Source organism: Capronia epimyces, assembly GCF_000585565.1.
Source record: "Capronia epimyces CBS 606.96 chromosome Unknown aczIQ-supercont1.3, whole genome shotgun sequence".
NCBI classification, from domain to species: Eukaryota; Fungi; Ascomycota; class Eurotiomycetes; order Chaetothyriales; family Herpotrichiellaceae; genus Capronia; species Capronia epimyces.
This window is the reverse complement of record NW_006912906.1, coordinates 761,842-775,512: the sequence shown is the minus strand read 5'-3', so window position 1 is coordinate 775,512 and position 13,671 is coordinate 761,842. Positions and strand designations below refer to the sequence as shown.

Genomic DNA, 13,671 nt, shown 5'->3' with positions numbered 1-13,671 from the left:
CTGGCTGGAGCAGGAAGTGGGAACAGGGAGTGGTATCAAAATAGTCTGAGAAGTGCCGTCTCTGGAAAATCGATGGCTTGACGAACTCAAACTAAACTGTGGCTGGTGGCTATGTGGCGGTGCATGAGCGCCTTAGGGCCCTTAGGCTTCGGTACGCGAAATCTTTAGCTGGGAAACGCGCATGTGTCAGGACTCAGGAGCCGTGCCACCACTGCTAACTGACTGACAGCCCAATTCGGGCGCAGCTGCGGAGGCACAAGAACAACTGTCCTAACTGTCTGTGTTACTCCTGATCCAGCATCCCACCCCTTTGCCTTTTTTCTTCCTTGAGGGTTCCTCTTCAATCCTCTCGGTGAGGTCGATTGACTAGTTAATGGTTCTTCTTTTCCCCGTTCTTGTCTCTCTTTGACCGTGTTTCTCCTTCTCATAAGGGCGGAACTTCCCTCAAGCCCATTTCACAGCCTCTTCTTCAATTCGGACCTATCCTACCTACACCTCCTAGCATACCTTTCTTTCTGAGTACCCCAGCTGTGTCCTCTCAATATGGCGTATGCTCCCCCCCGAAAGAGCGCGGCCGCACAGAAGTCGAGCTCTTCAGCTCCGCCGAGAGCCTCAGCCGTTGCGAGGACCGCTGCGCCCAAGAAGAAGAGTTATGCATCGGAAGGAGTGTCAGACAACGATATTTTTCTCCTGCCGGCCTCTGACTACCAGGTCATTGGTCTGTTGACCATTGTTGCTGCAGTGGTCCGCTTGTTCAGGATCTACCAACCGACCAGTGTGGTCTTCGATGAAGTCCAGTGAGTATCCGCAGGAGGTTATACACCAGGATTGTGTACTGACAGAACGGTAGTTTTGGTGGCTTTGCGACAAAGTACATCAAGGGCAAGTTTTTCATGGATGTCCATCCTCCTCTCGCGAAACTCCTCATCACGCTCGCAGGCTGGGCAGCAGGATTCAAGGGGGATTTTGACTTTAAAGACATTGGAAAGGACTACCTCGAGCCTAAGGTTCCATATGTTTCAATGCGCCTGTTGCCCGCCATTCTTGGGATTCTAACCATCCCCACTATGTTCTTGACATTGAAGGCGTCAGGCTGTAAAACAATTACCGCTTCATTGGGGGCCGCACTCTTGATCTTCGAAAATGGCTTGGTTACGCAGTCTCGACTGATTCTTCTCGACTCGCCTCTGATCACTTGCACCGCATTCACGGCCCTGGCTTGGACCTGCTTCACGAATCAGCATGAACTGGGACCTGAACGGGCGTTTGATGCCAGCTGGTGGTTCTGGCTTGTAGCCACGGGGCTCGGCCTCGGGGCAACCGTGAGTGTGAAATGGGTCGGTCTCTTCACGATTGCATGGGTGGGCAGCTTGACGATTTTGCAACTCTGGGTTCTGCTCGGCGACCATGTCAATGTCTCTCCGAGAAGGTGGTTCAAACACCTTTTCGCCCGAGTCTTCTGCCTCATTGTCATTCCAGTTGCCTTCTACGTTGGCATGTTTGGCATTCACTTCCTTTGCCTTGTCAATCCCGGAGACGGAGATGGTTTCATGTCATCCGAGTTCCAAGCAACATTGAATAACAAAGCGATGGCAGACACTCCTGCAGACGTGGCGTTTGGCAGCGAGGTAACCATTCGACATCACAACACACAAGGCGGCTACATCCACTCTCATTCGCACATGTATCCAGGTGGAAGCAAGCAACAACAGGTTACCCTCTATCCCCACAAGGACGAAAACAATATCTTCTTGATCGAGAATCAAACCCAACCGGTTACTGCAGACAATGTGACGATCCCGGGGCCTCGTGCGTGGGATGAGCTGGACCCGACGTGGATTAAGGATGGCGATGTCATCAAACTCTACCACATCATGACACACCGCCGTATCCATTCTCATGATGTTCGACCTCCCGTTACAGAGGCTGAATGGCAAAACGAAGTCAGTGCCTACGGTTACGAGGGGTTTGATGGAGACGCCAACGACCTATTCCGGGTAGAAATCATCAAGTCCATGTCTGACGGAGAAGAAGCCAAGACGAGGCTAAGGACCATTCAGACCAAATTCAAGCTTGTCCACATCATGACTGGGTGTGTGCTTTTCTCGCACAAGGTCAAATTGCCCGATTGGGGGTTTGAGCAACAGGAGGTGACCTGTGCCAAAGGTGGCACGTTACCCAACAGTGTCTGGTATGTTGAACAAAATTGGCATCCGAAGCTGGGAGACGATGTGGAGAAAGTCAACTATAGGGATCCCGGTTTCCTGGGCAAATTCTGGGAGTTGCAGAAAGTCATGTGGAAGACCAATGCTGGCCTTGTTGAGTCACACGCGTGGGACTCTCGCCCTGGTTCGTGGCCGATCCTCAGACGCGGTATCAACTTCTGGGGCAAAGACCATCGTCAAATCTATCTTATTGGAAACCCTGCCATCTGGTGGCCTTCCACGCTGGCGATTCTGACATATGTCATCTTCAAGGGCATTTCCGTCCTCCGTTGGCAGCGCAGCTACAACGATTACTCCGATACCACCTTCAAACGGTTTGATTATGAGATCGGGCAAACCGTACTGGGCTGGGCATTCCACTATTTCCCCTTCTATCTGATGGCACGACAACTGTTCTTGCACCACTATTTCCCGGCTCTCTACTTTGCCATCATGGCCTTGTGCCAGATCTTCGATTTTGCAGCCAATCGGATAGCTTTCTTGGGGTTGAAGAAGTATCCCGAGATCGGCCGCACCATTGCTGTGCTCTTCGTCGCATTCGCAATTGTGGTCTTCACCCTGTTCGCTCCGTTGGCCTACGGCAATCCTTGGACACAAGATCAATGCAGGAAAGTCAAGCTGTTTGACACGTGGGACTTTGATTGCAATACTTTCCACACAGATGTAAGTTGCGGAAATCATCTGGGCGACCGCCGTTACTGACTGTCAATAGTATGCAGCATACTCAACATCTCTTCCTGCATTCGGGGACGCTACTCCCACCGTACCGTCAGCCCAAGTGGCATCCGACAGGAAAGAAGTTCCCTCTGCCGTCACCGCTCAGGTGGGTGAAGGCAGTGTGATCGCGAAACAAGAGCATGTAGAGTATCGTGATCAAGATGGCAACTTGTTGAACGCAGCGCAAGTCGCCGCGTTGGTGGCCGAGGGTAAGGCGTCCTTCCAGACAAAATACGAAACACGCACGAGGATGGTGGATGAGTATGGCAACGAGGTCAATCCTGCTGGTGTTGCACCGGACCACCCCGACGTAGAAGGACAAAATCCTTCGACGAAAGGTGGTGCAGAGGAGCAAGCAAGGAGTCAACCCGCAGACGCCAAAGCAGGTGGCTCAGTGAAGAAGGGAGACGATGGGAAAGCAAAACCGGCGAGTGATGCCAGCGAGGCGACGAAATAAATGATCGAGTCAGGGGTGGGGGGAAGAGTCTTAGACATGACGGCAACCTGCAATGTAATAACAAAAACAATACAACAGGGTCATCCCATACAACATGTATACTCTGTATGCGCACCAGATAGGAGCTGTAGAAGAATGTAGCCAGGTGGTTGTTCTGTATGCTCCTGATGGCGGGCTTGTTGTAAACAATCGGGCTAAAAAGGCTCCAAGACTCAGAGTCCCCGCCAACAATCGCGCCAGCAACGCAGCAAAACATGGCTTCGTATATACAGTACAGTAAGTACACTCACGCTTGCAACCTGGTCTTCACTACGAGTACTACCTAGAACTTCCAACCGCGTCCAACTTGTTTTCGCTTCGTCGCAGCTCCGGCTCATTTCCCTGCTCCTTTTCAACTGCACCCTTGGGTTTCAAGTTCCCTGCCGCTGATTATTTACTGCCCGCGCCTGTTTTCGCCTCGTCGTTTCGCTCAACTGCAATTCACGATCATGGGCGAATCACGGTATACAACCTCAAGATCTTTCCTCGCAGATGGAAAGAATGACTTCGCAGATCGGTGCTAATCGGATGCAGGCAGGAATTGCTGGCCTGGCTCAATGGCCTGCTTCAGCTCAACATCACCAAAGTCGAACAATGCGGCACGGGGTAGGTGACCAAAAGGCGCCCGGAACTGATGCTGGCTAACAGTCAACTCTCACAGTGCTGCCCTATGCCAACTCTTCGATTCCATCTTCCGTACGTTTCTGGTCCCGAATTCACCCTTATATCCCGACCTTTACGCCATTGAAACCACTCGAGCAGTGGCTTGTTACTGATGTGCGAGGTGGTTTGTAGTTGACATCCCAATGAGCCGGGTCAAGTTCAATGTCAACACAGAATATGCCTACATACAAAATTTCAAGATTCTACAAAGTATGTCTCAGCTATGCGACACCCCGCCCCAACTTATATGAAGTTGTGTGCCGGGCGCGCGGTCACTAACCTAAACCTTGATCACTCGCAGACTGCTTCACCAAACATGGCATCGATCGAACCGTCCCCGTCGAATCCCTGGTCAAATGCAAGATGCAAGACAACCTGGAGTTTTTACAGTGGTCCAAGAGATTCTGGGATCAATACTTCCCGGGTCACGATTACGACGCGGTGGCGCGGAGGAAGGGAGCTGGGGCGCCAGCAGCGGGAGCAGTTCCAGCCGCTGCAAGAACCAGCACGGGAACGAGTACCACGAGAAAGGTCGGCACTACTCCGGTCAACAGACCAGCACCACGCGCTCTCGGAGGATCCACCGCCAGTACGACAGCCCTGAAACAAGAGAACGAGCAGTTGAAAGAGGCGATTGCTGGCCTGGAGAAGGAAAGAGACTTCTACTTCAGCAAACTTCGAGACATCGAATTATTACTCCAGACAGCAGTCGAGCAAGACCCGTCTATTGAGGAAGACGAAAATGGGCTGGTGAAAAACATCCAAACCATACTCTATAGCACAGAGGAAGGGTTCGAGATCCCCGATGTGGATGTCAATGGTGCCGAGGAGCCAGAAACCTTTTAGATGTGCTTAGGGCTGGTGGGTTGCAAAAGCAGAGTGTCGACAAGGCCACGATGAGATCTGTTCAACAGCAACGGGGCGTGGCCGTGCGACGCATTGCATCGCATTACATTTCGAGGCGGAGGCATGAGTTCAAGGTCAGCCCTGTGATACGACAGCATGAAAGGAAAGGAAACCGGGGGAAAGGGGGAAAGGGGGCTTGAGCACAATTACAATTGACCGTCGGGGTTGAGCGTGGACAGTCTGAACTGGCTTCATGTACATGTCAAACTCCGGGGTGGGCGATTTTTGGAGGATTCAATCGATTGAGGGTGAGGGTGAGGGATTGTCAGCCGAAGCCGCAATCCAGCGTGGCTGACAGGGCAGACACTGGCGGCTGAAGTCAAACGAACCACTCATAAATCATTGACGAATTCGAGTTTCCATAAATCATTGAAGAATTCGATTTGAATTCGAGTTTCCCCTCGTTTCCCCTCTATGTCTATGTGATGGCCGCGCAAGAGCGTTGGTTCAAACTCCAAGCTTCCAACTTCACAATTCACAAGTCTAGGTTCACAGACAATCCTAATCCTCATCCTAATCCTAATCCTCATCCTAATCCTAATCCGCAGCCACAGCCTGATCCGGCATGAGGTGGATAGGACGAAGCCATATCTCATATCTCATATCTTAGCGTACGGTTCGCTTTCTGAGTTGTAGATGGTTGATGATTGATTTTTTCATGTGCTGCGTACAAGTGAAGCAAGTCCCTAGGCCCTAGGTGATCATGATCGTCCCTCCTTCTTCGGCTGTCTGGCATCCATGTTCGGCAGTAGTCGTGAATCCCTCCCCGTTCCGTCTTGTCCAGAACTGCTGATGAGTGCGACACTCAACGCGGACACCTTTGCCGCATATTTTGAATCTTGGTCCAGACTCATCCATGGCTTGTAGACGGATCGTGCTCTTCGACCATCGTGCTCTTCGACCCGAGGCAGACACATCCATGGCTTGAAGACGGATCGGCCCTCCTCTTTTTGGCTGTCCCATCCATGACTTGTAGACAGATCGTGTTCTTTGACCCGAGGCCGACCAAATTTAAGCCCTTTAGTTATAGTTATAGTTATAGTCCGCACATACCCGTGCCCCCAGACCTTGCGGCGCCAGCACCAGCACCAGCACCACCCCGCACAAGCTCGAGCAGACTACTCGCAGCTTCACCCTTGACCACACTACTAGTGAGCCCACCAGGGCGATGGTGGCTTCTGCGCTGTGAAGAGTTAGCGTTGGCTCTGTAGTTGTCGGCGTGTCGGGATGCAGATGCTGATGCAGATGCAGATGCTGATGTCGAACTTGACGACCGCATTGGAGTTTTGGGCTGATCAGCCCTCCGGTCTGGGTGGCGAGCAGTGGATGGCAAGTCCGCCGACGGTAGCGGTGGACTGCTGGGGAAGTGAGCAGATGCAGATTGTCGCTGTCGCTGGAACTGGAACTGCCGCTGGAACTGGGTAGTTTGCTCGACTGCCTCGAGCTCAAGCTCATTGTTCCATCGGGCCGAGAAGGCTGTAGGGGCGATACTGGGCATCGGGAGGCTCGACAGACTCCTCACTTTGGGGTTGGGGCCCATGGTCGCGCGGGCTCGTGCCGAGGCAACTCTAGCCTCTTGGTCCTGCTGCTGCTGCTGCTGCTGCGTCACAGCAGGGCTTCGACCCGGACCCGGGTATGCTCTGACGGTGGAAGATGAGCCGGGCGAAGAGGATGATAGAGCGGCCAGGTCTGGGGATGATGACCTCGCTTTCGCTTCGGGGATTTGAAGCCGTGCAAAGGGCCGCGAGACTTGGTTCGTCTGGATCTTGAAGATGGCTAGTTGGAGCCGAGTGCGCAGAGTCTCTGCTTTCTAGAAACACGAAGGATCGCTGTCAGCGCTGTAGAACTCAAGGCGACAGAACTCAAGGCGACAGAACTCAAGGCGACAGAACTCAAGGCGACAGAACTCAAGGCGACAGAACTCAAGGCGACAGAACTTAAGGCCACAGTACTGGCTAATGGCTGGGTTGGGTAAAGACGATAGTAATGGCTAATGGATGGGTCGGGCAAAGACGACAGTACTGGCTAATGGCTGGGTCGGCCCAATCAATCACCTACCTCTAGGAGCATTTCTTTCCTGCTTTCCTCCTGCGTCTTTGGTCTTTGGTCGGGAACCACGTCGTGTTCTTCGAGCATCTGCATGCCGTCGTCGTCGTCGCCCTCGGACGACCGATTGTTCTCGAAATCGATCAGACTCGACATGCTGAGGCTGACTTGCGACCCTTCCTTGAAGAGGTTCGGTCGGAGCGACGGCATGAGCTGCGAGGTATTCTGAGGAAGGGTGATGGCATGCTGAAGGAAAGGAAGCAGTTAGCCTTAATTCTCGGGGGTGGGTTTCATGCAAACACCAGTCGTGTGGACTCTGTACCATTGTGTCCAACGTCTGCTGGCTGGGTTCTTCATGGATCTCGAACTGGGCCTCGACTGGGCACGGTTCGTCCTGGGACGGCCGGAACGAAGAGAAGACGGTGTTGGGCGTGGACTTGTATTGATCCACCGAGGTCTTGTAAGGGCCTTCATGCTCGGAAGGGCTGTCGCTCAGCATCTCCGTCATTTGGGACATGGGATGGGCCATGCTCGCGTCTCGAGACGGAGAGTCCAACCCCGGCATTTCCTGCTCATATGCTTCCTCAATCTTTCTCTTCTGCCCAGCATGTCGACTGATGGGCGAGAGCGAAACGGGCCGTTTCAAAGACGGCCGCTGAGCGACCGGACTGGCATTCTCCAAGCCACGGTTGGCCTTCCGCGCCGACTGCGTGTGTAGAAGCGCGTTGGCATCTTTCTCGCCGAGGACGCGTCGTGCAGGAGAGGTTGTTGGATTCATTTTGGGGCAAGAGAGTGTGGGTGTGGTTTTCGGCTGAGAGTATGCCTTCCTATGAGGGCAGTCGTGCCAGGGAATAGGGTTGAGGGTGAGCGAAACTCGTCCGCTCGCGGTGCAAATGCGAACAAGTGCGTGCTCGAAGACCAAACGATCAAGCTCGAAGCAAGGATGTGTAAAACAAAGCAGAGGAGTGTAGACTCGACAACAGACAACAGGTAGATTGACCAGATAGATGGTCCTGCAGCCTCAACCACAGACGCGACGCAACGAAGGGAACAGCCCGAGGGTAGGAGATCAAGTCGCGGTGTCACGTCGACGGATGGATGCGGTGGATGCACAACACGACATGGCAAAGTACGAGTACCGTACAATACGCCAGCCTCGTGCCCTACGCCAATCACACCGCGACGGCCTGCGGCAACTTGCTTGGAGCCGACCCGCACCTTACCGTACGAGTCACGATTGGTGCCCGCCAGCAGGCTATACTATAACTGGCTTAGGTCTGCCTCGTTCCTCGATGCCAGATGGGGCCAGTAATTATGCCATATGGAGCGCAGTAACGGAGCAACTGGCGGAGTACGTCGCGACATGGGATCCAATAACCAGATCGAAGAGCCACAGGACCATAAAGCAGAGGGCGAGAACTCGCGATGCCACTTCATGTTCATGCTCATATGATATGCGTCTTCGTGCTACAGTTCCCCCGCGAAGAAATCCGCCTCTCCTCGTTCCTGTTCCAGTGCACGCTGGACATCCACCTCCTTCACCACACCATCGTCCAAGAACTTCAAGCCTTCGGTAGCTCGACCATTGCATGCCTGTTCCAGTGCCAAAAATGCGAAATGCCCACCAACGACGGGTCGCGCGAAGAAATTGGGGCCGGGGAACCCTCCACGGCCCTCGGTCGAATGCAAATCCGTCAGTGGACGGTCGGTATCCGTCTCATTGACCCATTTCGCCACCGATTGCAAGATCTCCGCTCGCACCTTGGGCGCTGCAACCGCCATGGCGAAGAATTCCCAGTCCGTCTTGGTATAGAGATGTCGAGAGTCCAGTGGGAGTCCGTACTTTTGCCGAACTGCGTAGTACCAATCGCTCTGCAATTGGTAGATGTGCTTCGGCACGAAGCCCATCTTGTCGCCATCGATGTCCTTCAGTGGCTTCTGGGATTTGTCCCGTCCGCCAATGCTGGTCCCTTGCGTAGAGTCCTCCTCGGCCAAATGGAAGCACAGCAAACTGTCTGCATACAGATTATATGTGGTCGTCCATGAGCCATACCAGTCATACGCAAGTTTGGCATGCGTCTTGTCTCGGGAAATCCCAAGTTCTTCCCACTTTGCGATGTAGACCTCTGAGATGTTATTATAGACTTTGACATCCTCGTGGTTGTCGATCAGCCGGGCAAGACCGGCCATGGCCTTGATGCCAATGATGCCTTTGAGAGCAAGGTTGGTCTGTAAGGCCAGCCATCCGGCGAAGTCATCTGTCGACAGTTGATTGTGAGGCTCCAAGGAGAATTCCACCAGATACCCTGTCCACTGTTTCCACAATCGGTAACTCCTGCTGACCCATTTCTTGGCCCGATTCAGACTCTTCTTTTTCCCGACCCAGGGTTCATCGATATAGCGGACGCCATCAAGCTGTCCCACTGCCAAAGGAGCAATGCTGTCGCTCTTCGGGTCCTTGGATGGCGCTTCACCCCACGGTTGCCATGCAGCCGAGACAGAAGTGTTTGCCTCCGTTTTCAAGGAGTTGGCCAATGCTAGGCCCATGATGAGAATATTTCCACATTCCTCTACAGGCATGTATTCGTCTCGGCCGTCGAAGTGGCCAGTAGCATTCGGGAAATGGGTTCCGAGGTCGTGCATGGCATACTTGTTCGGATATTGCCCACTAAGCATATGCTCGATCAAGGGTTCAAGAAGATATCCAAGCCATCGCGGATTCGTGTAGAGGAAAAATGGGAAGGCTGGGAAGATAACGTCAATGGTCTGGAAATTCCCATTGGATGAGATTTCCTTCAAGAACAAAATTGGATCGTCTGGGGTGCCCGAGAAGCTCGTAGCTCCAAGCACCTGACGAGCTGACAGTGCCACGATGTCAACATAGTCCTCGGCACCAGACTTGTAGGCGTCAATGGCAAGTTGGGCGGAATAATTGGCTGCGAGTGCGTTTGCCTGTGGGAAGTCCAGATAGTGGAAGGTGAGTAGGTGGCTGACGGTCGGGAAGTAGGATTCCCAAAGAGGTCGCATAAGAGTCAGGCCACGGGCAGAGGCGAATTGCACAACAGGGTCTTGGATGTGGGCAACCGTGAAGGTGACGCTATCCTCACGCACCGAGTGGGCGCTGGCGCTGGCATTCAAGGCAAACGACTTGGAGAAGGCAAAGACTGGCTCTTCGTCCATAATAGAGCGAAACCGATTGTCCACGGAGTCTTGAAGAGTGCCGGTCCGGGCAAAGCGCTGTCTTAATAGTGCCGATGTGCCCGCCTCATGCCGCACATTGGACGGGGCTGAAAAGTGCAGCGTGCCCCATTCCGAGCGATCTTGATACTCGGTGAAGAGCTGTTCGACTTCCCGCTTAACTTCCCAGCTGATGAACCCGGGGTCCACGCCATCCAGAGCGGTATGAGTGAGGGCCCAGACGATCTTACTCCCTCGGTCCCCGCTGACCCACAGGCCATTGAGATCCAGGTATATGTCCACCGGTACATTTCCATGGACGTAGACGGTGATATAACTGGCAGGGACCGACTGTCTAACCGTGGAAGTGGGGGTTATAGGGGAAAGAAACGAAAGCGTGATGTCCAGTTTGCTGGAGGAAGAATATGAAGCAGGGAGAGGAATGGAGTAGGACAAGTTGGTGGTGGACGCATCGTACTGGGCACCGTGATATATAGGAGAAGAGAGGATGTAACTGCCGGGCCAACATTAGCTCTAGGATTCTGTTCAGGAGTGCGCCCGTCCGTACCTGTCATCCTCTTTCTGCAACGAGTCTTGGGGTCTTCCGAGCAACGGGTATACCGTCCTCTGACCTGGGATGCTAGCCAGGACAGACAATCCAACCTCCTGGCCAGTCCAAAACATGGGCCATTTCTCCCAAGGTGCATCTCTCGCATTGGCCAGCCACGTGCTCAGATAGGGATTGCGCACAATCAGAGGAAGGACGGGAGGGGTCAGTCTGGAACATTGTACCAGGGCCACGACGGTAGCCAGCAGGACGGCCCACGCGGATACCAGCCGCATGATGGGAGGAACAGAGGTTCAGCACAACGATGAGGAAAAGGATAAGATGGACAGCACCACAGCCTCAGAGCGACAAAGACGATAGCCAAGAACAAAAGAAGCACATTGGAGTGCTGGAAGAGATGTTGAAGAAGAGGCAGCGAGCGCAGTCTGCACCCACTATCCGTACTACGTCCTACTATTGAGCACTGGTCAGGCGATCAGCCAGAATGATGGATGACGGCATCCCTTCAGTGTTCAGGGTCACCTAGGGCCCTAGGGCTCACCTAAGGTCACCTAAGGGTGATGGTGCCGACCAGCCATAATTATCATTCGCCCTGAATCTTCCGCCCGGTGCCACGGTGGCCCACTCGGTGGTACAGCGCCTACAGGCACCTAAGGTAGGTACGGAGTACGGAGTACCACACCTGCTAGGTACCTGGGGCCAGGTACGGAGGACGAGAAGGCCTAAGGGCCCCTCAACCCGTACTCGTACCTTCCTTTCGCCGTTGTTCCTCGGTTCAGGTTAAGTATCTAGGCGTCTCCGGTGGAATTGGTGCTTAGATAACCCTAACCCTAACCCTAATCCTACCCATCATTATCTGGGGTGCCGTCTTGATTCTTAATGGCAACCATATAGGTATTATATATATACTCACCCGATCTAAGTCTGTCCCTCCGAACAGGCGGAATGGAAAACCGTTGCGGATGAATGGGTATTATTAGTACAGCACGCCACCGATGAGGCGGAGGTGGAAATACTACCTATAGTAGTAGTCTCGTGTGTGTCGAATATGATACCTCTCGCAACTCGACCCCTTCTCCCCGCGATCCCAGTTGATGTCCTTTAGCCAGTTTCACGGAAACATAGCTCGTGCTGGTGAGGTCCATCTTCGCATCTGCCTTTCCCATCACCATCACCGGGGCACCGACTCAGTTGACACATACACCAGGCTGAGCGTAATGGCGGCACATCCCGCTGTTGTGCCGTCTTCGTAGAACAGAGGGTTTCCGTCAGCCGGGCAGGTGGCAAAGTCGCGCACGCCTTGGACACAGTCGAGCGTGTTGGCGGCGGTAACGCTGCAAACCAAAGGGGAGTAGTTGGCAGTGTTCGGTGCAAACAGGAAGATTTCAGTCAACTCGGGTATTGTGGTGACGTATGCTTCATCTCCAGTGGAAGTGTCAACCAGGTTGCAATAGTCATTGAAGGTCAAGGTGATGGCCTCGGCCTCGGACGAGACCAAGTCTAGCCTTCCTACACCGTTGATCTCGACAACTCCTACATAGTCGTCATCATATGGCGAGCCGCTGCCGCTGGAGAGGAGGTAGAAGGTCGGTTGGGCTCCACCAGGATTACAGTCAGTTGGTACAACGGAGGGGGAGGTTGTAGTTGTGGTTGTGGTTGTGGTTGTGGTGGTAGTGGTAGTGGTCGTCGTAGTGGTCGTCGTAGTAGTCGTTGTGGTAGTTGTGGTCGTTGTTGGAGTAGTGGTAGTTGTCGTAGTGGTTGTCGTTGTAGGAGTTGTGGTCGTTGTCGTAGTAGTGGTGGTTGTAGGAATAGTAGTAGTTGTCGTAGTTGTGGTCGTTGTTGGAGTAGTGGTAGTAGTAGTAGTTGTCGTAGTAGTAGGAGTAGTAGTTGTTGGTGTCGTAGTAGTTGTCGTTGTAGGAGTGGTAGTGGTTGTCGTAGTAGGTGTAGCAGTAGTAGTGGTAGTAGTGGTAGTGGTGGTCGTAGTAGTTGTGGTAGTAGTGGTTGTGGTGGTCGTAGTTGTGGTAGTGCTGGGAATCGTGACTATGGTTGTCGTAATAGGAGACGTGACAGCTATGGTAGTGTTGCCCCAGGGGGTCCTTGTAGCCCTAGAGGAAGTGGTTATGGGTTTGACGGCGTGTGAGGTGGTCGTTTTGACTGCACTGGCCTCTCCGAAGCTCGTCCAGTCCGCCCACGTGTCGGGGGCACTGCTTTGTTCCCATCCCTCTGACGAAACCGGTGTGCTGTTCTGCTCCCATTCCTCCCAAGAAACCGGAGGACTGCTTTGCTCAGCTGGAGCGGGTGCAGAGGTCCCGATCTTGTGGGACCAAGTTGGACCGCTGGGGGCGTGAGAAGAGTGCTTCACGCTCGAGGAAATTGTGGATGACTCTCCAAGGAAGCCAGGGAACCCAGAATGGGTTTTTGCGTTGTGTGACGGCAGTGAACCCCACGCTTCAACAGTTGCTTGTGCGTCGGGAGTCCAAGACCATTCACCAGTGCTGGTGACGATGATCGTAGTACAGACCTGGGCTCGAATGCGCAAGTCGACGCCAGGTGCCTGTGCCTCACCATTCCATTGGCCGTATGCTCGCGTGGTCAAGGCGAGAAGACAACCACCGACCAGGGTTGCGCGAGAAAAGAAAGGCATAGTCCCTCAGGTTAGCGATTGATAAATCGGTAAAGCTCGACAAAGAAAGATGCTTAACGAGAGAATAAGAAGCCAGATGGTCGAAATGAAGGACGACTGTATAGAGTACAGAGCACACAAAGCGAAAACGAGTGACTTGAGGCCGCGATCGATACCTTGAAGACAACAACAACAACATGCCGGAGAAGTGGCTATATGGACCATCTCATCTCATCTCATCGGCTGTCGA

The 13,671-nt window shown here is 53.4% G+C and overlaps 5 protein-coding genes across 5 annotated transcripts; 2 read left to right on the top strand and 3 right to left on the bottom strand.

Annotated features, from left to right (window-relative positions):
• Positions 1-543: 543 nt before the first annotated feature.
• Positions 544-3,399, top strand: A1O3_03537 (dolichyl-phosphate-mannose-protein mannosyltransferase; the record flags this gene model as incomplete). The annotated part of the gene is made up of 3 exons (XM_007733673.1): positions 544-797; positions 851-2,888; positions 2,938-3,399. 3 exons carry the CDS (start codon positions 544-546, stop codon positions 3,397-3,399), a joined length of 2,754 nt encoding a protein of 917 aa, XP_007731863.1.
• Positions 3,400-3,887: 488 nt separating this feature from the next.
• A1O3_03536 (RP/EB family microtubule-associated protein) lies at positions 3,888-4,947 on the top strand (the record flags this gene model as incomplete). The annotated part of the gene is made up of 5 exons (XM_007733672.1): positions 3,888-3,901; positions 3,973-4,044; positions 4,100-4,134; positions 4,234-4,311; positions 4,403-4,947. The coding sequence occupies 5 exons, from the start codon at positions 3,888-3,890 to the stop codon at positions 4,945-4,947; spliced, it is 744 nt and encodes a 247-aa protein (XP_007731862.1).
• A 1,096-nt stretch (positions 4,948-6,043) lies between these two features.
• A1O3_03535 (uncharacterized protein) lies at positions 6,044-7,831 on the bottom strand (the record flags this gene model as incomplete). The annotated part of the gene is made up of 3 exons (XM_007733671.1): positions 6,044-6,817; positions 7,066-7,299; positions 7,376-7,831. The coding sequence occupies 3 exons, from the start codon at positions 7,829-7,831 to the stop codon at positions 6,044-6,046; spliced, it is 1,464 nt and encodes a 487-aa protein (XP_007731861.1).
• Positions 7,832-8,520: 689 nt separating this feature from the next.
• On the bottom strand, positions 8,521-11,073 carry A1O3_03534 (uncharacterized protein; the record flags this gene model as incomplete). The annotated part of the gene is made up of 2 exons (XM_007733670.1): positions 8,521-10,744; positions 10,799-11,073. The coding sequence occupies 2 exons, from the start codon at positions 11,071-11,073 to the stop codon at positions 8,521-8,523; spliced, it is 2,499 nt and encodes an 832-aa protein (XP_007731860.1).
• Positions 11,074-11,969: 896 nt separating this feature from the next.
• Positions 11,970-13,442, bottom strand: A1O3_03533 (uncharacterized protein; the record flags this gene model as incomplete). Its single annotated transcript, XM_007733669.1, has 3 exons — positions 11,970-12,331; positions 12,426-12,903; positions 12,954-13,442. 3 exons carry the CDS (start codon positions 13,440-13,442, stop codon positions 11,970-11,972), a joined length of 1,329 nt encoding a protein of 442 aa, XP_007731859.1.
• Between the last annotated feature and the right edge of the window lie 229 nt (positions 13,443-13,671).